At 39.8% G+C, this 27,906-nt stretch overlaps 1 protein-coding gene and 1 long non-coding RNA gene across 3 annotated transcripts; one reads left to right on the top strand and one right to left on the bottom strand.

The window, feature by feature from the left end:
- Nucleotides 1–4: 4 nt before the first annotated feature.
- On the top strand, nt 5–27,708 carry LOC133572204 (gremlin-2-like). Of its 2 annotated transcripts, none has more exons than XM_061925041.1 (2): nt 5–192; nt 25,885–27,708. In XM_061925041.1, the coding sequence occupies exons 1-2, from the start codon at nt 137–139 to the stop codon at nt 26,441–26,443; spliced, it is 615 nt and encodes a 204-aa protein (XP_061781025.1). In that variant the 5' UTR covers nt 5–136; the 3' UTR covers nt 26,444–27,708. The 2 variants fall into 2 exon arrangements, with proteins under 2 accessions (XP_061781025.1, XP_061781107.1); XM_061925123.1 differs by lacking the exon at nt 5–192 and adding an exon at nt 25,257–25,380.
- On the bottom strand, nt 21,443–22,330 carry LOC133616831 (uncharacterized). The gene is made up of 4 exons (XR_009816945.2): nt 22,248–22,330; nt 22,024–22,110; nt 21,701–21,780; nt 21,443–21,498 (listed from the first exon to the last, which is right to left on the bottom strand). It is a non-coding gene; the product is annotated as an uncharacterized lncRNA (long non-coding RNA).
- Nucleotides 27,709–27,906: the final 198 nt, after the last annotated feature.

Raw genomic sequence — 27,906 nt, 5'->3', positions numbered from 1 at the left:
GCCGCTCACTAGAACCACGGGAGAGACAAAACAATATGACAGACGGGTCAAAAGTCAACAAGCCTGAGGATACTGCAGACTTTGTTGTCATGGAAACCGGAGCCTGGCAGCGGACGCAAGGACCGCCGATGGAAGAATGACCCGCCTTGACCGCGTCCTCCACACGCCACCTTCACGCAACTGTGCTGAGAGGTACACGTCCCACACTCCTTTGGAAACTTGAACGCATCGCGACTATGCTCCAGCACTGATGGATGCTTTTGTATTGTAAATTGATATGATTTTTCATGACTAAAAACGTCAACCTTAGGAGTTTCCACATATGCGGACATTTAGGCCAGGAAGTCATTTAGTGACATAAAATCCAGTTAAAAACAGTTTTCATGAAAAAAAACTCTGCGTTGGAATCATAAGAAAACGAGGCAAAAGAACTGTCGTCGCATTTTGTTGCTGTTTTTGAGGACCTCATGCAAAAATAACACCGGTCAAAGATCCTCTTTATGCCAGGAGGGCTCCGCTGTTTTTGAGAAGCGCCTGCCAAAAGGACAGGAGCAATCTGAAAGAAAGAAAAAACACTAGTCAAAGGTCCTTTTTTGTGCATATTCCAAGGGCACAGCTGTTTTTAGGAACCTGGTGTAAAAAAGGCAAGTCAAAGATCCTTTAAAGCACTGTGTGGTTTTTAACAAAATGCTAGGGAGGAAAAAGCTATTGAAAGATTTCCTATAAAAAATGCCAAGAAAGAATGTTTGCTGTTGTTGGGAATCTGCTGCAAAAAACACTGGGCGGCAAAGATCCTTTATACGACAGGAACCCCGTACTGTTTTTTAAGACCACACAGCACAAAAGTGTTACGGGTGGGTTGCAGCTTTACTGCGCGGTTCGTTCTCCCGGACGACTCTGGACAGGACTTGCAGGTAGGAACATGATTTCATCTTGAAAAACTCAAAGAGGTACAAAAACAGAAAACAACCCGACGGGCAAAAAGTGTGGATCGCACTTGAAGCTAAGTACTTAGCATGGGCTAAGAGGCAAGCAAAACTTAGGTAACAGCAGCGTGAAACAAACAAAGAAGCCAGACCGACTGACTGGCAAAGGCGGGCTTAAATCATGTCTCTGATTAGCAGCAGGTGAGCGTCCCGAACACGAATAGGTAGCCATGGTAACCAACAGGAACTAAAGGAGTCCGAAACTAACAGAAAACACAAAACATGATCCGGATCACGGATCATGACAAAAAAGAGCTCAAAGAACGTACATGACAGATGTTTATGAAGACCTGCTGCACAAACATGAGTCAAAGATCCTTTATATTACAAGATTGTTTGCTGTTTTTATGAGCCGGCTGCAAAAAGGCTAATCAAAGATCCTTTATATCACAGGAATCCTGTGCTGTTTTTGATGAGCATCTATCTTACTCTAAGCCAGTCAAAGATCTTTTATATGAGAAGGGTGCTCTGATGCTTTTAGGGATCTGCTGCAAAAACACTAGTCAAAGATCCTTTATATTACAGAGTGGTTTGCTTTTTGTCAAGACATGGACTATGGCGTGGTTTGTTCTCCCGCGGTGCAAATGAACATTTGGACCAGATATGACTTGCAGGTGAATACATATTTAATTTTACAATAACAAAAGGAACAAACTAAAGGTGCGCACAAGGGCGGAAGTACAAAACTTGACTATAAACACAAAACTTGCACAAGGGCAGAAACTATGAACAATTAAACAAAACTTGCAAACTATGGCTTGAATAAAGACAACTTACTTGGCATGGACAAAGAAGGAGCAGCGTGAACGATGGACATGAAAAGGAGTTAGAAATGTGTCGAGCATAAATGCGGGGATGTCACCAGCAAGACAAACTGAAAACAATGAACTTAAATACTACAGACTTGATTAACGAAAACAGGTGCGTGACTCAAAACGTGAAACAGGTGCGTGACGTGACAGGTGAAAACTAATGGGTTGCTATGGTGACAATCAAGAGTGCACAATGAGTCCAAACGTGGAACAGGTGAAACTAATGGGGTAATCATGGAAACAAGACAAGGGAGTGAAAAGACAGAAACTAAACAAAACATGACTTAAAACAAAACATGATTACACAGACATGACACTATTTTCATGAGCCGGCTGCAAAAAGGCTAATCAAAGGACAAACAGTACGAAAAGCCAGTCGCAAAACCTAAATATGACAGGAGTGCTCTGCTGTTTTTAGGAATCTGCTACAAAAACACTAGTCAAAGATCTTTTTATATGAGGAACCCTGTACTATTTTTAAGATGATACAACACAAAAAAAGCTCAACTAAAAACCCAAGTCAAAGATCCTTTATATTACAAGAGTGGACTATTGTTTTTATGAACCTGCTGCACAAAGGCTAATCAAAGATCCATTATACGACATAAATCCTGTGTTGTTTTAATAAGGACATACAGTACTAAAAGCCAGTGAAAGATCCTTTGTATGACAAGGGTGCTCTGCTGTTTTTAGGAATCCGCTGAAAAAACACTAGTCAAAGATCCTTTATGTGACAAAGGTGCTCTGATGTTTTTAAGAATCTTGTACCAAAACTCTCGTCAAAGATGGTTAATATGACAAGAGTGGTCTACTGTTTGTAAGGACCTACTACCAAAACACTAGTCAAAGATCCTTAATATGACAAGAGTGGTCTACTGTTTGTAAGGACCTACTACCAAAACACAAGTCAAAGATCCTTAATATGACAAGAGTGGTCTACTGTTTGTAAGGACCTACTACCAAAACACTAGTCAAAGATCCTTAATAAGACAAGAGTGGTCTACTGTTTGTAAGGACCTACTACCAAAACACTAGTCAAAGATCCTTAATAAGACAAGAGTGGTCTACTGTTTGTAAGGACCTACTACCAAAACACTAGTCAAAGATCCTTAATATGACAAGAGTGGTCTACTGTTTGTAAGGACCTACTACCAAAACACTAGTCAAAGATCCTTAATAAGACAAGAGTGGTCTACTGTTTGTAAGGATTACTACCAAAACACTAGTCAAAGATCCTTAATAAGACCAGAGTGGTCTACTGTTTGTAAGGACCTACTACCAAAACACTAGTCAAAGATCCTTAATAAGACAAGAGTGGTCTACTGTTTGTAAGGACCTACCACCAAAACACTAGTCAAAGATCCTTAATATGACAAGAGTGGTCTACTGTTTGTAAGGACCTACTACCAAAACACTAGTCAAAGATCCTTAATAAGACAAGAGTGGTCTACTGTTTGTAAGGACCTACTACCAAAACACTCGTCAAAGATCCTTAATATGACAAGAGTGGTCTACTGTTTGTAAGGACCTACTACCAAAACACTAGTCAAAGATCCTTAATATGAAAAGAGTGGTCTACTGTTTGTAAGGACCTACTACCAAAACACAAGTCAAAGATCCTTAATAAGACAAGAGTGGTCTACTGTTTGTAAGGACCTACTACCAAAACACTAGTCAAAGATCCTTAATAAGACAAGAGTGGTCTACTGTTTGTAAGGACCTACTATCAAAACACTAGTCAAAGATCCTTAATAAGACAAGAGTGGTCTACTGTTTGTAAGGATTACTACCAAAATACTAGTCAAAGATCCTTAATAAGACAAGAGTGGTCTACTGTTTGTAAGGACCTACTACCAAAACACTAGTCAAAGATCCTTAATAAGACAAGAGTGGTCTACTGTTTGTAAGGACCTACTACCAAAACACTAGTCAAAGATCCTTAATAAGACAAGAGTATTCTACTGTTTGTAAGGACCTACTACCAAAACACTCGTCAAAGATCCTTAATAAGACAAGAGTGGTCTACTGTTTGTAAGGACCTACTACCAAAACACGAGTCAAAGATCCTTAATAAGACAAGAGTGTTCTACTGTTTGTAAGGACCTACTACCAAAACACAAGTCAAAGATCCTTAATATGACAAGAATAGTCAGTTTACTAAGTATGTTGAAGAGGTTGATTTAGCCTACTGATGTGTATTTATAAATGGTTGATTTATTTTGTCAGGTACAAAACTTGACCTTACTAGATCATATAAATCAACCATTTATAAATAGTCAGTTTACTGTTCCTAAAGACCTGCTTCCAAAACACTAGTCAAAGATCCTTAATACGACAAGAGTGGTCTACTGTTTGTAAGGACCTACTACCAAAACACTAGTCAAAGATCCTTAATAAGACAAGAGTGTGTTGCTGTTTTTAGGAATAGGCTGCCAAAACACAAGTCAAAGATCATCTATGTGACAGGACCGTGTGCTCTTCATAGGACTGACTTCAATCAGGAAACATGAAAAAATAATCATTTTTAAATAGTCCTTTTTAAATAATCACTTTTAAATAGTCCTTTTTAAAAGTGATATATGTTCCTAGTTGTGTTGATTAGGATCAAAGTCCAGGAGGCAAAGTCGTACATTTTCACACACGATGACGTTTGGCACATCAAGAGTAAAAAAAACAGCAGCAATAAATCTCAGGCGAGCGAGTAGGACTTGTTCACACCATGTGGACCTCCTTCATGTGGACCTCCTTCATGTGGAACTCCTTCATGTGGACCTCCTTCATGTGGAACTCCTTCATGTGAACCTCCTTCATGTGGAACTCCTTCATGTGGACCTCCTTCATGTGGACCTACTTCCCACCCAGACCATGTGGACCTCTTTCATGTGGACCTCCTTCATGTGGACCTCCTTCATGTGGAACTCCTTCATGTGGACCTCCTTCATGTGGAACTCCTTCATGTGAACCTCCTTCATGAGGAACTCCTTCATGTGGACCTACTTCCCACCCAGACCATGTGGACCTCTTTCATGTGGACCTCCTCCCCACCCAGACCATGTGGACCTCCTTCATGTGGACCTCTTTCATGTGGACCTCCTCCCCACCCAGACCATGTGGAACTCCTTCATGTGGACCTCCTTCATGTGGAACTCCTTCATGTGGACCTCCTTCATGTGGAACTCCTTCATGTGAACCTCCTTCATGTGGAACTCCTTCATGTGGACCTCCTTCATGTGGACCTACTTCCCACCCAGACCATGTGGACCTCTTTCATGTGGACCTCCTTCATGTGGACCTCCTTCATGTGGAACTCCTTCATGTGGACCTCCTTCATGTGGAACTCCTTCATGTGAACCTCCTTCATGAGGAACTCCTTCATGTGGACCTCCTTCATGTGGACCTACTTCCCACCCAGACCATGTGGACCTCTTTCATGTGGACCTCCTCCCCACCGAGACCATGTGGACCTCCTTCATGTGGACCTCTTTCATGTGGACCTCCTCCCCACCCAGACCATGTGGAACTCCTTCATGTGGACCTCCTTCATGTGGAACTCCTTCATGTGGACCTCCTTCATGTGGAACTCCTTCATGTGAACCTCCTTCATGTGGAACTCCTTCATGTGGACCTCCTTCATGTGGACCTACTTCCCACCCAGACCATGTGGACCTCTTTCATGTGGACCTCCTTCATGTGGACCTCCTTCATGTGGAACTCCTTCATGTGGACCTCCTTCATGTGGACCTCCTTCATGTGGAACTCCTTCATGTGAACCTCCTTCATGAGGAACTCCTTCATGTGGACCTCCTTCATGTGGACCTACTTCCCACCCAGACCATGTGGACCTCTTTCATGTGGACCTCCTTCATGTGGACCTCCTTCATGTGGACCTCCTTCAAGTGTGGCACATCAAGAGTAAAAAAAAACAGCAGCAATAAATCTCAGGCGAGCGAGTAGGACTTGTTCACACCATGTGGACCTCCTTCATGTGGAACTCCTTCATGTGGACCTCCTTCATGTGGAACTCCTTCATGTGGACCTCCTTCATGTGGAACTCCTTCATGTGAACCTCCTTCATGTGGAACTCCTTCATGTGGACCTCCTTCATGTGGACCTACTTCCCACCCAGACCATGTGGACCTCTTTCATGTGGACCTCCTTCATGTGGACCTCCTTCATGTGGACCTCCTTCATGTGGACCTCCTTCCCACCCAGACCATGTGGACCTCCTTCATGTGGACCTCCTTCATGTGGACCTCTTCCTCACCCAAACCATGTGGACCTCCTTCATGTGGACCTCCTTCATGTGGACCTCCTTCATGTGGACCTCTTCCTCACCCAGACCATATGTACCTCCTCCATGTGGACCTCCTTCATGTGGACCTCCTCCCCACCCAGACCATGTGGACCTCCTTCATGTGGACATCCTTCATGTGGACCTTCTTCATGTGGACCTCCTTCATGTGGACCTCCTTCATGTGGACCTCCTCCTCACCCAGACCATGTGGACCTCCTTCATGTGGACCTCCTTCATGTGGACCTACTTCCCACCCAGACCATGTGGACCTCCTTCCCACCCAGACCATGTGGACCTCTTTCATGTGGACCTCCTTCATGTGGACCTCCTTCATGTGGACCTCCTTCATGTAGACCTCCTTCCCACCCAGACCATGTGGACCTCCTTCATGTGGACCTCCTTCATGTGGACCTCCTCCCCACCCAGACCATGTGGACCTCCTTCATGTGGACCTCCTTCATGTGGACCTCCTTCATGTGGACCTCTTCCTCACCCAAACCATGTGGACCTCCTTCATGTGGACCTCCTTCATGTGGACCTCCTTCCTACCCAGACCACGTGGACCTCCTTCATGTGGACCTCCTTCCTTCCTAGCTTATGTGGACCTCCTTCATGTGGACATCCTTCTTGTGGACCTCCTCCCCACCCAGACCACGTGGACCTCCTTTATGTGGACCTCCTCCCCACCCAGACCATGTGGACCTCCTTCATGTGGACCTCCTTCATGTGGACCTCCTTCATGTGGACCTCTTCCTCACCCAAACCATGTGGACCTCCTTCATGTGGACCTCCTTCATGTGGACCTCCTTCCTACCCAGACCACGTGGACCTCCTTCATGTGGACCTCCTTCCTTCCTAGCTTATGTGGACCTCCTTCATGTGGACATCCTTCTTGTGGACCTCCTCCCCACCCAGACCACGTGGACCTCCTTTATGTGGACCTCCTTCCTTCCCAGCCAGACCATGTGGACCTCCTTCCTTCCCAGCTAGATTATGTGGACCTCCTTCATGTGGACATCCTTCATGTGGACCTCCTCCCCACCCAGACCATGTGGACCTCCTTCATGTGGACCTCCTTCCTTCCCAGCCAGACCATGTGGACCTCCTTCATGTGGACCTCCTTCCTTCCCAGCCAGACCATGTGGACCTCCTTCATTTGGACCTCCTTCCTTCCCAACCAGACCATGTGGACCTCCTTCATGTGGACCTCCTTCCTCCCCACCCATACCATGTGGACCTCCTTCATGTGAACCTCCTTCCTTCCCAGCTGGACCATGTGGACCTCCTTCATGTGGACATCCTTCATGTGGACCTCCTCCCCACCCAGACCATGTGGACCTCCTTCATGTGGACATCCTTCATGTGGACCTCCTCCCCACCCAGACCATGTGGACCTCCTTCATGTGGACCTCCTTCCTCCCCACCCAGACCATGTGGACCTCCTTTATGTGGACCTCCTTCCTTCGCAGCCAGACCAGCACCTGCACTCCACCTGGGAGCTTCCACAACTTAGACAAATGTGTGAGAATAAACACCATATAGTCCTTAGTGGTCCTTAGTGGGCCTTAGTGGTCCTTAGTGGGCCTTAGTGGTCCTTAGTGGTCCTTAGTGGTCCCTAGTGGTCCCTAGTGGTCCTTAGTGGTCCTTAGTGGTCCTTAGTGGGCCTTAGTGGTCCTTAGTGGTCCTTAGTGGTCCCTAGTGGTCCCTAGTGGTCCTTAGTGGTCCTTAGTGGTCCCTAGTGGTCCCTAGTGGTCCTTAGTGGTCCTTAGTGGTCCTTAGTGGTCCTTAGTGGTCCTTAGTGGTCCCTAGTGGCTGTGCATGACACAATCATCACCACACGTGTGTGTGTGTGTGTGTATGTGTGTGTGTGTGTGTGTGTGTGTGTGTGTGTGTGTGTGTGTGTGTGTGTGTGTGTGTGTGTGTGTGTGTGTTTGCCTCCTGATCCATCTTACTGCTGCCGTGTCGTCGCCACGTCGTCTAGTCGGTCCGTCGGAGGCCTTCAGTCCTAAAGATCTGAAAGTGGAACTTGATGGTATCTTTGAGATGATGACTTTCTTACGGCAAAATACCACAAAAGTAGCCTTTTCATAAATGCTGCTGTTGCTTTAGGACTTCACTGCAAAAATGACAATCAAAGATCTCCAACATGAGAGGAGATCTCTGCTGTTTTTAAAGACATAATGCAACAACAATAGCAGTCACATAACATTTGTATGACACGAGTGTGTTGCTGTTTTTGCCACCACTTCTACATAACACAATTACTTGTTTTTTAAGGATTCTCTTTAAAAAACAGTCAAATAGCAAAACAGGAGTGCCCTCTTGTTGTAGGTGTCTACTACACAAATGTTTCTGTATAAAAGGGCTGAATTGCTGCTTTTGGGAATCTACTACACTAAATTGAACAGTTCTGCTGTTTTTAAGAAATGTCCTTTAAAAACACTTTCAAAGATCCTCTTTAGGACAATGAGTGCGCTGATATTTAGGTCAAATACCATTTTTATGACAGCAGTGCCCTGACATTTTTAAGGACACACTACAAAAAATGCTAGTCAAAGATATTCTACGGGACAAGAACCCTCTGCTGTTTTTAAGGACCGACCACTAAAATGCTAGCCAAATATCTTCTGTAGGACAAGAACACTGCTGTTTTTAAGGACCTACTACTAAAATGCTAGCCAAATATCCTATTTAGAACAAGAACCCTCTGCTGTTTTTAAGGACCTACTACTAAAATGCTAGCCAAATATCTTCTGTAGGACAAGAACACTGCTGTTTTTAAGGACCTACTACTAAAATGCTAGCCAAATATCTTCTGTAGGACAAGAACACTGCTGTTTTTAAGGACCTACTACTAAAATGCTAGCCAAATATCCTATTTAGAACAAGAACCCTCTGCTGTTTTTAAGGACCGACCACTAAAATGCTAGCCAAATATCTTCTGTAGGACAAGAACACTGCTGTTTTTAAGGACCGACCACTAAAATGCTAGCCAAATATCTTCTGTAGGACAAGAACACTGCTGTTTTTAAGGACCGACCACTAAAATGCTAGCCAAATATCCTATTTAGAACAAGAACCCTCTGCTGTTTTTAAGGACCTACTACTAAAATGCTAGCCAAATATCCTATTGAGAACAAGAACCTTCTGCTGTTTTTAAGGACCTACTACTAAAATGCTAGCCAAATATCTTCTGTAGGACAAGAACACTGCTGTTTTTAAGGACCTACTACTAAAATGCTAGCCAAATATCCTATTTAGAACAAGAACCCTCTGCTGTTTTTAAGGACCTACTACTAAAATGCTAGCCAAATATCTTCTGTAGGACAAGAACCCTCTGCTGTTTTTAAGGACCGACCACTAAAATGCTAGCCAAATATCTTCTGTAGGACAAGAACACTGCTGTTTTTAAGGACCGACCACTAAAATGCTAGCCAAATATCCTATTTAGAACAAGAACCCTCTGCTGTTTTTAAGGACCGACCACTAAAATGCTAGCCAAATATCCTATTTAGAACAAGAACCCTCTGCTGTTTTTAAGGACCTACTACTAAAATGCTAGCCAAATATCTTCTGTAGGACAAGAACCCTCTGCTGTTTTTAAGGACCGACCACTAAAATGCTAGCCAAATATCTTCTGTAGGACAAGAACACTGCTGTTTTTAAGGAACTACTACTAAAATGCGCGCGAGTCAATACCAGGATGGATGGAGCTGCAGAGTGCCAATCATCCATCATCCATCCAGACTGTCGGTGAAGGCACAAGGAACAGGAGAACAATCATCCATCATCCATCCAGACTGTTGGTGAAGGCACAAGGAACAGGAGAACAATCATCCATCATCCATCCATCCAGACTGTCGGTGAAGGCACAAGGAACAGGAAGAACAATCATCCATCATCCATCATCCAGACTGTCGGTGAAGGCACAAGGAACAGGAGAACAATCATCCATCATCCAACCATCCAGACTGTTGGTGAAGCACAAGGAACAGGAAGAACAATCATCCATCATCCATCCAGACTGTCGGTGAAGGCACAAGGAACAGGAAGAACAATCATCCATCATCCATCCATCCATGCGCACACATGCAGACCAGGACTAGGTTCTAGGTCGTGTTTGTTTTGGGTGTCCTTTGAAGGTGGATTTTTCCAATGCCTGGCTGGGAAAAGAAGGGCCAAAGATAATGTGTTGTTGTTGTTCCTTGTCAAAGATAATGTGTTGTTGTTGTTCCTGGTGGCGTCCAGCCCAGCCCAGCCGTCTGCCTTCAACTCTCCGCTATTTGCTTCTGGTATTTGTGATTTCATTACAGCCTCCGCTTTGGAAGCAAGGTCTGCCACACTTCAGTGAAGCGTGTCCCCCAAACTATTTGTGGTTTCTCTCGCTGCAGAGATTGTTTACGCGGGCGATATTAGTCAGACTTTGCCTTCCACCACAGTCTCCTTCCGGCGGCGGCGGCGGCGGGACGCTGGAATGATTAGTGCAGGCGTCAAGGGGAGACAGACGGAGTGATGGACAGGGGTGGCGGGGGGGCTAAGGAAAAGAACCGCAACATCTTCTGGTCCCCTGCGTCCTATGGTCTCCTCACGCCAAAGACTAACCAGCATACTCCTCCAAAGCCTCAAAGCCCTCAACCGAAGCCTCAAATGGTCTTGCAGCAGGATTGGTGGAAAGAGCTTGTCAGGACCGCCACTATCAGCCCTGCTCTATTGGGGGGCGGAGACAGGAAGTGCCTTCAGGCCATCGGTCACGTCCTCTGTTTGACGTCTTCCGAGGTTCGCAGAGGTCAAGTCCCAGTGGTTCACAGCAGGAGGTTCCAGGTGGACTCTGGAGGTTCCATCCGCACAGCAAATTCTGGGACACCGTACACAAGACTCCTAGGGGGACCCTCAACCCACCCTCATCACCCCATCTACATCCATATTAGCATCCATCTACATCCATATTAGCAACCATCTACATCCATATTAGCATCCATCTACATCCATATTAGCATCCATCTACATCCATATTAGCATCCATCTATATCCATATTAGCATCCATCTACATCCATATTAGCATTCGTCTACATCCATATTAGCATCCATCTACATCCATATTAGCATCCATCTACATCCATATTAGCATTCATCTACATCCATATTAGCATCCATCTATATCCATATTAGCATCCATCTACATCCATATTAGCATACATCTACATCCATATTAGCATCCATCTACATCCATATTAGCATCCATCTACATCCATATTAGCATCCATCTATATCCATATTAGCATTCGTCTACATCCATATTAGCATCCATCTACATCCATATTAGCATCCATCTACATCCATATTAGCATTCGTCTACATCCATATTAGCATCCATCTACATCCATATTAGCATCCATCTACATCCATATTAGCATTCGTCTACATCCATATTAGCATCCATCTATATCCATATTAGCATCCATCTACATCCATATTAGCATACATCTACATCCATATTAGCATCCATCTATATCCATATTAGCATCCATCTACATCCATATTAGCACCCATCTACATCCATATTAGCATCCATCTACATCCATATTAGCATCCATCTACATCCATATTAGCATCCATCTATATCCATATTAGCATTCGTCTACATCCATATTAGCATCCATCTACATCCATATTAGCATCCATCTACATCCATATTAGCATTCGTCTACATCCATATTAGCATCCATCTACATCCATATTAGCATCCATCTACATCCATATTAGCATTCGTCTACATCCATATTAGCATCCATCTATATCCATATTAGCATCCATCTACATCCATATTAGCATACATCTACATCCATATTAGCATCCATCTATATCCATATTAGCATCCATCTACATCCATATTAGCACCCATCTACATCCATATTAGCATCCATCTACATCCATATTAGCATCCATCTACATCCATATTAGCATCCATCTACATCCATATTAGCATCCATCTATATCCATATTAGCATCCATCTATATCCATATTAGCATCCATCTATATCCATATTAGCATCCATCTACATCCATATTAGCATACATCTACATCCATATTAGCATCCATCTATATCCATATTAGCATCCATCTACATCCATATTAGCATCCATCTACATCCATATTAGCATCCATCTACATCCATATTAGCATCCATCTACATCCATATTAGCATCCATCTACATCCATATTAGCACCTATCTACATCCATATTAGCATCCATCTACATCCATATTAGCATCCATCTACATCCATATTAGCATCCGTCTACATCCATATTAGCAACCATCTACATCCATATTAGCATCCATCTACATCCATATTAGCATCCGTCTACATCCATATTAGCATCCATCTACATCCATATTAGCATCCATCTACATCCATATTAGCAACCATCTACATCCATATTAGCATCCATCTACATCCATATTAGCATCCATCTACATCCATATTAGCATTCATCTACATCCATATTAGCATCCATCTACATCCATATTAGCATCCATCTACATCCATATTAGCATCCATCTACATCCATATTAGCATCCGTCTACATCCATATTAGCATCCATCTACATCCATATTAGCATCCATCTACATCCATATTAGCATCCGTCTACATCCATATTAGCATCCATCTACATCCATATTAGCATCCATCTACATCCATATTAGCAACCATCTACATCCATATTAGCATCCATCTACATCCATATTAGCATCCATCTACATCCATATTAGCATCCATCTACATCCATATTAGCATCCATCTACATCCATATTAGCATCCGTCTACATCCATATTAGCATCCATCTACATCCATATTAGCATCCATCTACATCCATATTAGCATCCATCTACATCCATATTAGCATCCATCTACATCCATATAAGCATCCATCTACATCCATATAAGCATCCATCTACATCCATATTAGCATCCATCTACATTCATATTAGCATCCATCTACATCCATATTAGCATCCATCTACACCCATATAAGCATCCATCTACATCCATATTAGCACCCATCTACATCCATATTAGCATTCATCTACATCCATATTAGCATCCATCTACATCCATATTAGCATCCATCTACATCCATATTAGCACCTATCTACATCCATATTAGCATCCATCTACATCCATATTAGCATCCATCTACATCCATATTAGCATCCGTCTACATCCATATTAGCAACCATCTACATCCATATTAGCATCCATCTACATCCATATTAGCATCCGTCTACATCCATATTAGCATCCATCTACATCCATATTAGCATCCATCTACATCCATATTAGCAACCATCTACATCCATATTAGCATCCATCTACATCCATATTAGCATCCATCTACATCCATATTAGCATTCATCTACATCCATATTAGCATCCATCTACATCCATATTAGCATCCATCTACATCCATATTAGCATCCATCTACATCCATATTAGCATCCGTCTACATCCATATTAGCATCCATCTACATCCATATTAGCATCCATCTACATCCATATTAGCATCCGTCTACATCCATATTAGCATCCATCTACATCCATATTAGCATCCATCTACATCCATATTAGCAACCATCTACATCCATATTAGCATCCATCTACATCCATATTAGCATCCATCTACATCCATATTAGCATCCATCTACATCCATATTAGCATCCATCTACATCCATATTAGCATCCGTCTACATCCATATTAGCATCCATCTACATCCATATTAGCATCCATCTACATCCATATTAGCATCCATCTACATCCATATTAGCATCCATCTACATCCATATAAGCATCCATCTACATCCATATAAGCATCCATCTACATCCATATTAGCATCCATCTACATTCATATTAGCATCCATCTACATCCATATTAGCATCCATCTACATCCATATTAGCATCCATCTACATCCATATTAGCAACCATCTACATCCATATTAGCATCCATCTACATCCATATTAGCATCCATCTACATCCATATTATCATCCATCTACATCCATATTAGCATCCATCTACATCCATATTAGCATTCATCTACATCCATATTAGCATCCATCTACATCCATATTAGCATCCATCTACATCCATATTAGCACCTATCTACATCCATATTAGCATCCATCTACATCCATATTAGCATCCATCTACATCCATATTAGCATCCGTCTACATCCATATTAGCAACCATCTACATCCATATTAGCATCCATCTACATCCATATTAGCATCCGTCTACATCCATATTAGCATCCATCTACATCCATATTAGCATCCATCTACATCCATATTAGCATCCGTCTACATCCATATTAGCATCCGTCTACATCCATATTAGCATCCGTCTACATCCATATTAGCATCCGTCTACATCCATATTAGCATCCGTCTACATCCATATTAGCATCCGTCTACATCCATATTAGCAACATCTACATCCATATTAGCATTCATCTACATCCATATTAGCATCCGTCTACGTCCATATTAGCATCTATCTACGTCCATATTAGCATCCATCTACATCCATATTAGCAACCATCTATATCCATATTAGCATCCATCTACATCCATATTAGCATCCATCTACATCCATATTAGCATCCATCTACATCCGTATTAGCATCCATCTACATCCATATTAGCATCCATCTACATCCATATTAGCATCCATCTACATCCATATTAGCATCCATCTACATCCATATTAGCATCCATCTACATCCATATTAGCATCCATCTACATCCATATTAGCATCCATCTACATCCATATTAGCATCCATCTACATCCATATTAGCATCCGTCTACATCCATATTAGCATCCGTCTACATCCATATTAGCATCCGTCTACATCCATATTAGCATCCATCTACATCCATATTAGCATCCGTCTACATCCATATTAGCATCCGTCTACATCCATATTAGCATCCGTCTACATCCATATTAGCATCCGTCTACATCCATATTAGCATCCGTCTACGTCCATATTAGCATCTATCTACATCCATATTAGCATCCATCTACATCCATATTAGCAACCATCTATATCCATATTAGCATCCATCTACATCCATATTAGCAACCATCTATATCCATATTAGCATCCATCTACATCCATATTAGCATCCATCTACATCCATATTAGCATCCATCTACATCCATATTAGCATCCATCTACATCCATATTAGCATTCATCTACATCCATATTAGCATCCATCTACATCCATATTAGCATTCATCTACATCCATATTAGCATCCATCTACATCCATATTAGCATTCATCTACATCCATATTAGCATCCATCTACATCCATATTAGCATCCATCTACATCCATATTAGCATTCATCTACATCCATATTAGCATCCATCTACATCCATATTAGCATTCATCTACATCCATATTAGCATCCATCTACATCCATATTAGCATCCATCTACATCCATATTAGCATCCATCTACATCCATATTAGCATCCATCTACATCCATATTAGCATTCATCTACATCCATATTAGCATCCATCTACATCCATATTAGCATTCATCTACATCCATATTAGCATCCATCTACATCCATATTAGCATTCATCTACATCCATATTAGCATCCATCTACTCATCATCATCTGTGTATATTACTTAAATGTGTATATTACTTAAATGTGAATATTACTTAAATGTGTATATTACTTAAATGTGTATATTACTTAAATGTGAATATTACTTAAATGTGTATATTACTTAAATGTGAATATTACTTAAATGTGTATATTGCTTAAATGTGTATATTACTTAAATGTGAATATTACTTAAATGTGTATATTACTTAAATGTGTATATTACTTAAATGTGAATATTACTTAAATGTGTATATTACTTAAATGTGAATATTACTTAAATGTGTATATTACTTAAATGTGTATATTACTTAAATGTGAATATTACTTAAATGTGTATATTACTTAAATGTGAATATTACTTAAATGTGTATATTACTTAAATGTGAATATTACTTAAATGTGTATTACTTAAATGTGTATATTACTTAAATGTGTATATTACTTAAATGTGAATATTACTTAAATGTGAATATTACTTAAATGTGTATATTACTTAAATGTGTATATTACTTAAATGTGAATATTACTTAAATGTGTATATTACTTAAATGTGTATATTACTTAAATGTGAATATTACTTAAATGTGTATATTACTTAAATGTGTATATTACTTAAATGTGTATATTACTTAAATGTGAATATTACTTAAATGTGTATATTACTTAAATGTGTATATTACTTAAATGTGTATATTACTTAAATGTGAATATTACTTAAATGTGAATATTACTTAAATGTGTATATTACTTAAAAGTGTATATTACTTAAATGTGAATATTACTTAAATGTGAACATTACTTAAATGTGAATATTACTTAAATGTGAATATTACTTAAATGTGTATATTACTTAAATGTGTATTTTACTTAAATGTGAATATTACTTAAATGTGAATATTACTTAAATGTGTATATTACTTAAATGTGTATATTACTTAAATGTGAATATTACTTAAATGTGTATATTACTTAAATGTGAATATTACTTAAATGTGAATATTACTTAAATGTGTATATTACTTAAATGTGAATATTACTTAAATGTGTATATTACTTAAATGTGTATATTACTTAAATGTGTATATTACTTAAATGTGAATATTACTTAAATGTGTATATTACTTAAATGTGAATATTACTTAAATGTGTATATTACTTAAATGTGAATATTACTTAAATGTGTATATTACTTATATGTGTATATTACTTAAATGTGAATATTACTTAAATGTGAATATTACTTAAATGTGTATATTACTTAAATGTGTATATTACTTAAATGTGTATGTTACTTAAATGTGTATATTACTTAAAAGTGTATATTACTTAAATGTGTATATTACTTGAATGTGAATATTACTTAAATGTGAATATTACTTAAATGTGTATATTACTTAAATGTGTATGTTACTTAAATGTGTATATTACTTAAAAGTGTATATTACTTAAATGTGTATATTACTTAAATGTGTATATTACTTAAATGTGAATATTACTTAAATGTGAATATTACTTAAATGTGTATATTACTTAAATGTGTATATTACTTAAATGTGTATAATACTTAAATGTGTATTTTACTTAAATGTGTATATTACTTAAATGTGTATATTACTTAAATGTGTATATTACTTAAATGTGTATTTTACTTTCTGGGTGTTGTTGATAAACGGTTTTCGCCTTGCATAGGAGAGTTTTAACTTGCACTTACAGATGTAGCGACCAACTGTAGTTACTGACAGTGGGTTTCTGAAGTGTTCCTGAGCCCATGTGGTGATATCCTTTACACACTGATGTGGCTTGTTGATGCAGTACAGCCTGAGGGATGGAAGGTCACGGGCTTAGCTGCTTACGTGCAGTGATTTCTCCACATTCTCTGAACCCTTTGATGATATTACGGAGCGTAGATGATGAAATCCCTAAATTCCTTGCAATAGCTGCTTGAGAAAGGTTTTTCTTAAACTGTTCAACAATTTGCTCAGGCATTTGTTGACAAAGTGGTGACCCTCGCCCCATCCTTGTTTGTGAATGACTGAGCATTTCATGGAATCTACTTTTATACCCAATCATGGCACCCACCTGTTCCCAATTAGCCTGCACACCTGTGGGATGTTCCAAATAAGTGTTTGATGAGCATTCCTCAACTTTATCAGTATTTATTGACACCTTTCACAACTTCTTTGTCACGTGTTGCTGCCATCAAATTCTAAAGTTAATGATTATTTGCAAAAAAAATAAAAGTTTATGAGTTTGAACATCAAATATGTTGTCTTTGTAGCATATTCAACTGAATATGGCTTGAAAAGGATTTGCAAATCATTGTATTCTGTTTATATTTACATCTAACACCATTTCCCAACTCATATGGAAACGGGGTTTGTATATATTTTTATAAATCTATTTTAGATTTTTTTTTTTAATCAATTAATAATCGTTACAAATAATAATTCTGATGACCTTACATGACCTTGCATGACCTTATATCTTTACATGACCTTACATACTTACATGACCTTACATGACCTTACATACTTACATGACCTTACATCCTTAAATGACCTTACATACTTACATGACCTTGCATGACCTTACATCCTTAAATGACCTTACATACTTACATGACCTTGCATGACCTTACATCCTTAAATGACCTTACATACTTACATGACCTTGCATGACCTTACATCCTTACATGACCTTATATCCTTACATACTTACATGACCTTACATACTTACATGACCTTACATCCTTAAATGACCTTACATCCTTACATGACCTTACATGACCTTACATACTTACATGACCTTACATCCTTAAATGACCTTACATACTTACATGACCTTGCATGACCTTACATCCTTAAATGACCTTACATACTTACATGACCTTGCATGACCTTACATCCTTAAATGACCTTACATACTTACATGACCTTGCATGACCTTACATCCTTACATGACCTTATATCCTTACATACTTACATGACCTTACATACTTACATGACCTTACATCCTTAAATGACCTTACATCCTTACATGACCTTACATGGCCATACATCCTTACATCCTTAAATGACCTTACATCCTTAAATGACCTTACATGACCTTACATACTTACATGACCTTACATCCTTAAATGACCTTACATACTTACATGACCTTGCATGACCTTACATCCTTAAATGACCTTACATACTTACATGACCTTGCATGACCTTACATCCTTACATGACCTTATATCCTTACATACTTACATGACCTTACATACTTACATGACCTTACATCCTTAAATGACCTTACATCCTTACATGACCTTACATGGCCATACATCCTTACATGACCTTACATCCTTAAATGACCTTACATCCTTAAATGACCTTACATACTTACATGACCTTACATCCTTAAATGACCTTACATCCTTACATGACCTTACATCCTTAAATGACCTTACATGACCTTACATCCTTACATGACCTTACATCCTTCCATGACCTTACATGACCTTACATACTTACATGACCTTACATAACCTTACATTACCTTACATCCTTCCATGACCTTACATACTTCCATGACCTTACATACTTACATGACATTACATCCTTAAATGACCTTACATCCTTACATACTTACATGACATTACATCCTTAAATGACCTTATATCCTTACATACTTACATGACCTTACATACTTACATGACCTTACATCCTTAAATGACCTTACATCCTTACATGACCTTACATGACCTTACATGGCCATACATCCTTACATGACCTTACATCCTTAAATGACCTTACATGACCATACATCCTTACATGACCTTAAATGACCTTACATCCTTACATGACCTTACATCCTTACATGACCTTAAATGACCTTACACCCTTACATGACCTTAAATGACCTTACATCCTTACATGACCTTACATGACCTTACATCGTACAATGTATCCCAAATAGCTGCAATCGCCCGTTTCCTTCACTTACGTTATTGATTACCTTACTTAAAATATTCATGTGTAATTTGCACAAGCATGTAGAAGAAGGAGAAACAACATGTCAGCATGATCCACCTCCATCTTTTTAGCTGCGGTTGTTATGAAGCTGGCTGTGGCGCCTTCACTGAAAAAAATAACTCATAAGATTTACTTTAAAAAATTATTGTAAGTATTTGCACGCAAATGATTTAAGTAAAATTTAATGCTGCAATATCAAGTAACACTCACTTGCCAGTATCAAGTAAATTCTACTTACCATATAACATAACAGTTGTGAAAATATTAAGTAACAGTTACTTAATTACATGCAAGTTTTAAGTTATATTTATTTAAACAAATTAAGTAAAGTCTACTTGTTTTTCATCGGCAGGAACATCATTTTACTCAAAATTTTAAGTAAATTTTATATATCTGTAGTATTTGCTGTTATGAAGTAATTCAGTAGATTTTGATTATTTTCTTGTGCTTGACATTTTAATTTACTTGGTTGCATTACTTTACATTACTCACTAAAATTAGGTAATCATTGCCAGTTTTCTTTTGATAAATGTTACCAAATAAATGTAACCAATACTCTATGCATTTAATATATATGTATCACATATCACACAACTAAATTACAATGCAATTAAACAGTTTATTTTTAGTTCAATCTTACAACCCTCTGAAACAGAGTTTCTACATTCATTGCAGAAATATAATACTCAACAACTTCTGGGAGACGGTCAGGACAGAAACCGCCTCTTAAACTTTGAGCAGTGGTGTATGGATTATGTATACCCCTATTTAAATGGGGGGAAAACAGAATGTACTGTGCAAGTACTGCGTTAATAGTAAAAGTGCATTATATTGTACTGCATTAGAATTTGTACTAACAGTAAATTAAAGATGTATCTCCAGCAAAAGGTATTCAAAGTAAATAGTAGTAATAGTATATTTTTTAAAGAAAATATCCAAAGGTTGGTATGACTGGTAAACAACAAATACACAGTATTACACATTATACACCAAATCCAACATAGATCTGGTAAGTCACTTCTCAAATATGCAATTAAAATCTTACAAACTACACTGAAAAAGTGCAATTTCAACATTTAAACCAGTCCTCTGACTAGTGCACTTTTAAGTATGCAATTAAAACATTAATGAAATAAAATCAACTAAAAATAAACAGCTTAAGGTGTCTAACCATTCTTGTTGAAGAATACAATCTTTACTGTCATTAACAGATACCTTATTTGACAAAAAATGAAAAACATTTATGACAGGCAACCCACTAGTACACCAAGATGAACTGGAACTCAGTGCTAATTCTTGGCATTTCTTCACAAGAGTCCATGCATGATGCTACGTCCTCAACAAGGGTCCATAAATGATGTCAATTTCCTCCTCTAGGATGACAAAGTCATGACATGCATTTAGGAAAGCAACTTCAACTTCAAGGTGTTTACTTTTGGGGAAGTTTGAATCCATCCAGCTCCAGCATGAGTTTTTGGAAGACTTCAAAAGTGTAGCGCAAAGTGGGAGGGTATGCCAAGTTCAGGGCATAAATCAGTCCCATGAGCAGTGAACAAGCTTTCGCAGTACTGTTGCACCCTGGCAAAATCTCATGGCCTTCCACAAGGATGGAGACATCAACTGGATCCTCATCAGTACCGTGGACGACGAGTATTTTGAGGATGTGGTTACTGACATCACTCCGGCTGTCCTCCTGCATACAATTTACAACAAAAAAGAAGAATGTTATTGAGAAACAAATAATAGAACTGCATGAATCATTCAAAGTGACTTCATTATCAGGGAAGAATGAACACAAGAACATATGTTCCTTTGTCTGCTTTCCTCTTAACTTTAACATTAAATTAACCTGTGTCATTAAACAATATTTTTAAATGATTAAAATAATGCTATACCAAGCAGTCTTCAAAAAGTTCCTCTTCCTTCTCGCCAAGGTACAGTATAAGGTTTCACGCCTCATCTCAATGCTCTGTTTCTGTGAACAGATGAAGAACATGAACATAACCATTATACATACACAATCAACTGTCAAGTGAAAACACAAGTGCATATATTTGCTCGTGTTTTAAGTGCATGGACCCAGAGCGTGCAAGGGCATGGAATCTACCAAGTGTGAGGCTTGTCCTGTATGTGTATACTGTATGTGTCTGTGAGTGAGAAAAAAAGTAGGTCCAGCTCCCTGTAAAACATACTGTATGAACAAGCAAAACAAGCACACCTGACTCAGTCTGTCCAGGAGCGGCCTCATCTTGATCCCCACGGCACCTCCCTTGCACAAAGTCCACTGGCTCCTCCAAAGGGCACCCTGAAAATGAAGAGACACAATTTGTGGTATTAAAACAATGGTCTAAAATATTCAGCCACAATTTTAATATTACATTATGATGGATGAATAAGGGAAAATAACAAAGCAATATAATGCATACATTATTTTCTACTTGCCTGAATTATGAGAATAATGTTCTGTTCTGATTTGCTTCCTGTTGATGGAAAAATATTTCAATAAGAAATAAACTACATCATAAACATTAATGAGCATTTTGTTTTGTCTAGCTAAATAAAACAATTAACACATGACAGATTTATTTGCGAGTAGAAGTTGTAATGAACAATCCATTCTTTCATTGAATTACAAAAACATGTTGCTGTGGGCTTCACACCGATAACTAGCTTCTTGTCAAAAAAAAAGAAAGGAAAGAAAACTGCCAGCGAAGTCTCTTTGTAATCGCAAGCTGATGCTCTCAAAGACCTCTGGCGCTTCTGTCAGTAAATGTGTGTTTTAAAAACCTATTCTTGGGCATTTCTCCCAAACATTCAGCAGTATCGCCCCCTCATTCCCAAAGCACATTAATTAACATTAATTCACTAACGTTAACGTTACTTCAGTGTCGCCGCCAAAAGTTTTACAGAGAACAATACCATGTTCTACTATGTTGACGTCAGTTGATAAAAGTTATACCGTTAGGTTGGTGGTTTTTTAATATCCTAACTTTATTTAGTTAACTTTAGTTTTTATCAGGAAAAACTGCAGCCCTCCCACTACAGGCCAGCACGGACCAATGTAGCGTTATGCTAATTTTTTTACCAAACTTACTTACTTACTTACTTAACTTAACTTAGTTAACTTATGAGCAGTTACATATCTTGCGTCAAACTACATGCAGACGTATATTATCACAAATTTAAAACAGAACGTAATAACTTACCTGTGGGATGACTTTCTGGCGCTACAATACACCTTGCAGTGCTCTGTGAAGAGATCCTAACGGCCGGAGCCTGTTGTGCTGTGCGCATGCGTCGTTGTGCATGCGTTTCAAAACACTAGATTTTCAGAGTAAAGTTTATGTAATATTTTTAGGTTTATGTACGTACAACTATTAAACATTTAAATAGTATGAGGAAACATAAGTAAAACTTACTCTTCCCCCATAATTCATGTATTACGTTAATAAAATGTTTAATTTTACTTAAAAAACTCTAGTTCTTACTGAATGTTAAAAATATTAGGTATAAATTATGACAGTTACTCTAATAGAGTTTACAGCACCAAAAAGTCACTTTTTTCAGTGTTCTTTCTGGTGTCACTTCCTGTGTGGGGCGCGGTCTTTCCTCTCCGAACTCACTTTGTAAACGATCAATGAGTCCATAGAAATCTAAGTGCTGGAGATTCAAGAAATAGACGGCGCACTTACCCGTGTAAAAATGTGTCGGAGGAGGGTAACCTTAAACGCCGGTTTAGTGTGGCTGACACGGGGCTTGGACTAAATAATTCTTCCTTGAAGGAGTTCAAGGACTTAGTGTAGACAACATTAGACTAAATAATTCTTCCTTGAAGGAGTTAAAAGACTTAGTGTAGACAACATTAGACTAAATAATGAGTCCTTGAAGGAGTTAAATGACTTAGTGTAGACAACATTAGACTAAATAATGAGTCCTTGAAGGAGTTAAAGGACTTAGTGTAGACAACATTAGACTAAATAATGATTCCTTGAAGGAGTTAAAGGACTTAGTGTAGACAACATGGCCTCAGACAAGCATCCAACATGTCAAAGCAGTATGTTGAAGTGAGAGCCTGGGTGGCACTAGCTAGTCAGGATGTGATAAAGTCATTAGTTCCAGTGTGGGGTGAGTTGCAGGTCAGACGTTCACAGTGTGTGGACAAGCACAACTACACAACTACACAACCTGCAGGCTGACATGTCATGCAAGTCTTCTGCACAAACATCTGCTCAAAAGATGCTAGCCCCCCCCCTCCCCACAAAATATATCTGCCACTAAATGTGCACACTGGCAGACGGCGGAGGGTTGTGTCTTTAAAAAGTTGTGTCTTTAAAGGTTGTGTCTTTAAAAAGTTGTGTCTTTAAAGGTTGTGTCTTTGTGACGTGACGACTACCACTGGAGGGACGGTGGGTCGGACTCTCAGTGGTCGTCAGCACAGGGAGGAGGAGGGAGATACTTTACACCCCTGGTGACACACACACACACACACACACACACACACACACACACACACACACACACACACAGAGGCTACGTAGTAGTGGTCATGTGACATCAAAGAGGACGACCGCGTCAAACAAATCCCGCCAACACTTGTCACTGGAAACATGCTTGTAGCGCTCAAAGTAGCGTTCGCTTTTGTCAGAAAATGAAACAACTCACCTCCGCATTGCAAGCAGCAGAGTGAGGAGGAAGGGGAGGAGCTACAGAATCTACAGGAAACTACGGAAGCCTGGCAATAACGGGAAGGAGTAAAACAAAATTAAAGCTGCAAGCAGCATTGGTCAGGCCCGCATATTTGGCAGGTGCTAGTCCTAAATGTCCCAATACTTTTGTCCAGTGATAGTCATAAGTGTCCCAATACTTTTGTCTACTTTTAGTCTGAAGTGTCCCAAGACTTTTGTCTAGTGTACCTACCTTGTCTGCATTGTGTGGGCACATTGGTGCTTCCTGCTTTTAAGCAGCCATCTTAAAAAAACAGCAGCATCAGCGCAGCGGCTCTTTGAAGGCTCATAAAATCAAAACCGGAGCAGTTAGAAAAAAAGCGCTTCTGTCATTGTAATCACAAGGGTTCAATCTCTCTCCTGTTTTAGTTTGAAGGCGAAACGACAAACACGCTCAGAGGAGATCGTTTTTGAAGGAAGGTGACCGGTTTTTACAAAATATTTGTTTTGAAGGGGGAATAGCAAACTTCCTGTTGATTTCTGCTGGGGGTTGTCAATTTATGAAATGTAGATCTAAGTAAGACCTACATAGAGGTTTTTGTTTAATGTCTCTCTGACCTTCCCAGTGGGAGTTACAGGCAGATATGTCATTTTTTTTCTTCCGAGGAGCAGTTTTTTCTGCGTTTTATTCAAAAATTGCGGTAGAGCGCAATTTTTAGATTTGGGGTTAGGTTTTTTCATTAGATCACAATTTTAGCCAGTCCTGATGTGTGCGTTCATTTTGGTGATGTTAAGGGGGTCAAAATACAGCTCAAAGAGGCAAAAGTTACTGTTTTTAGTACTTTTTTGTCTTGAAGGGGGAATTGCCAACTTCCTGTTGATTTTTGCCCGAGGATGTGCAATTATGAAAGGTAGGTGTAAGTCACACATACATAAAGGTTTTTGTTTCATGTCTCTCCAACCTTCCTAGTGGGAGTTACAGGCAGTCTAGTTTGTTTTTTTTCCTAGGGGGCACTAGAGCGCAATTTTGAGTTTTGCTGTTCGGTTTTTTTATCAAAAGGCAATTTTCGCAGGTCCTGACGTCAAATATGGTGAGTTTTGAAGCATGTTAAGTGGGTCGAATTGCAGCTCAAAGAGGCGGCCGGTATAATAATAATAATAAAACCTTAGAAATTCAATAGGTCCTTATGTCCCATTGCATAAGGGAGTCCTTATACAATGGGCCATGCGGGCCCTAATAACAATAAATCAACACATATGAAGAACTCTGGGATACAAATTCACACAAATGCAATACTTAACACAATAATAGCATTCAGAAATAGTACTAAAGTGCGTTATCTAGCTGTTAGAACATCATATTTGCAGAGTAAAGGACCATGACTCACCAATTGTCTCTTTCTGTTGTGTTCTAGAATGCTGTGGACAATAACCATCCCAGTCTTACTGGCTGGAGTGCTGTGCATCACCGGGGAGACCAGAAGGCACCGCCCCCATGGCTACATCCCGTCCCCGTACAAGACTAAAGGGAACCTGTCCTCTGTGCGCCACCACCGGCTCCTCCATCAGAAGCCTGAGGTGCTCTCCTCCAGCCGGGAGGCCTTGGTGGTGACCGAGGGTCGCTACCTCCGCAGGGACTGGTGCAAAACCCAACCCTTACGCCAGACCATCAGCGAAGAGGGCTGCCGGAGCCGCACGGTGGTCAACCGCTTCTGCTACGGCCAGTGCAACTCCTTCTACATCCCCCGGCACCTGGGTCCCCAGAATCGAGGACACGGTTCCGGAAGGAAAGGCCACAACAAAGCCCAGGAGCCCTTTCAGTCGTGCTCCTTCTGCAGACCGCACCGCGTCACGCAGCTCACCGTGCAGCTGGACTGCCCGGACCTGCAGCCGCCTTTCAGGCACCGCAAAGTGCAGCGGGTCAAACAGTGCCGCTGCATGTCGGTGGAGGTGAACGGACACGGGAAGCTGTGAGACAATAGCTTCTTGTCCTTGACATGAACCACAGACACTGATTGAAGAGCAGAGGACCTGTGGACAACGGTCTAAGAGACTTGTGGTGTGGACAAAGGTCTAAGAGACTTGTGGTGTGGACAAGGGTCTAAGAGACTTGTGGTGTGGACAAGGGTCTAAGAGACTTGTGGTGTGGACAAAGGTCTAAGAGACTTGTGGTGTGGACAAGGGTCTAAGAGCCTTGTGGTGTGGACAAGGGTCTAAGAGACTTGTGGTGTGGACAAGGGTCTAAGAGACTTGTGGTGTGGACAAAGGTCTAAGAGACTTGTGGTGTGGACAAAGGTCTAAGAGACTTGTGGTGTGGACAAGGGTCCAAGAAACTTGTGGTGTGGACTAGACATGGACTTCCAAGCCAGAGCCACATGCCAGGTCTTTTCCCTGGGGCAGATGTGGACTGGACTTCACGAGGACTACTCTTCTTTCAAACACCTTTTCAGTGTCCCAGATGATGCACAGAAGAAGACTGTGCCAGAATCACATGTCAAAAATATGCAGAGAAAACAACTTGAATTTTGTGGAAAATGACGCAGAAATTAAGAACATTTTATTAAAAAAAACAAAAAAACATTATATGTTACCATTCAGTTTCATGTAGGGGTGTAATCGTGCGCCATCACGGTTCGGTACATATTTCGCTTTAACGTCAGGATTGGGTTTGTTGTGTAAGAGAACAAAACGGCTTAAATAAAACGTAAAAAAACGGGAATCTTTCTCCCAAAAAAACTACAATAACAAAAAGTTGTATTTTCCGGACTACGAGTTGCTACTTTTTGCCGTGCTTTGAACGGTGCAGCTAATTTATGGATTTTGCTTTGCTAACATCCATAATGTTGTGCCTTGAACCGGAAGTATAAGTCATGTTTATACTACCAGTCGTCCATAGCGTTTCTGCTCGAAAAGATTCATTCATTCATCATTCCAAGCAACGTTTGCAAGTTTTACAATACAACTAAAACAATTCTTACTCACTTAACCGTTCCATTAGTGATGTCTGAGTGTTGCCATGCATATTTCTACGTGCTAGCGCAGTGCAATAGCAAATATGCTGTGTCTGTGTTAGTCTTATTAACTTACAATAGCATTCTCATTCTATCGTTTCAGTTTCATAAATTCACCAAAACGTCAGCGTGGAGTTATTGAGTGTATTTAGCTGAATGTAGAGCTAGCTTCCGCAGCTAGTGGGTCCATGACCATGACTTCTGTTTTGTTTGACCAGCCGTTTTACTGCGTGCCACTCCATGGAGCCCACAAGTGGCACGCCAAAAAAAAATCACTTAATCAAATATTCAAACACAGTGTTACCGTTCAAATTGTGTTCAATATTACAGTGGCCAAAATATTGAATATACTTGTTAAATAAAACCTCTGCTTTGTTTTTAATGAATTCTTAGACCTACTACGCTAATGTTGACGCAAAGAAAGCT

This window comes from Nerophis lumbriciformis, linkage group LG02 (genome assembly GCF_033978685.3).
Source record: "Nerophis lumbriciformis linkage group LG02, RoL_Nlum_v2.1, whole genome shotgun sequence".
In the NCBI taxonomy this organism is placed as follows: domain Eukaryota; kingdom Metazoa; phylum Chordata; class Actinopteri; order Syngnathiformes; family Syngnathidae; genus Nerophis; species Nerophis lumbriciformis.
The sequence above is the reverse complement of the archived record's forward strand: the minus strand, read 5'-3'. Positions and strand labels throughout refer to the sequence as shown.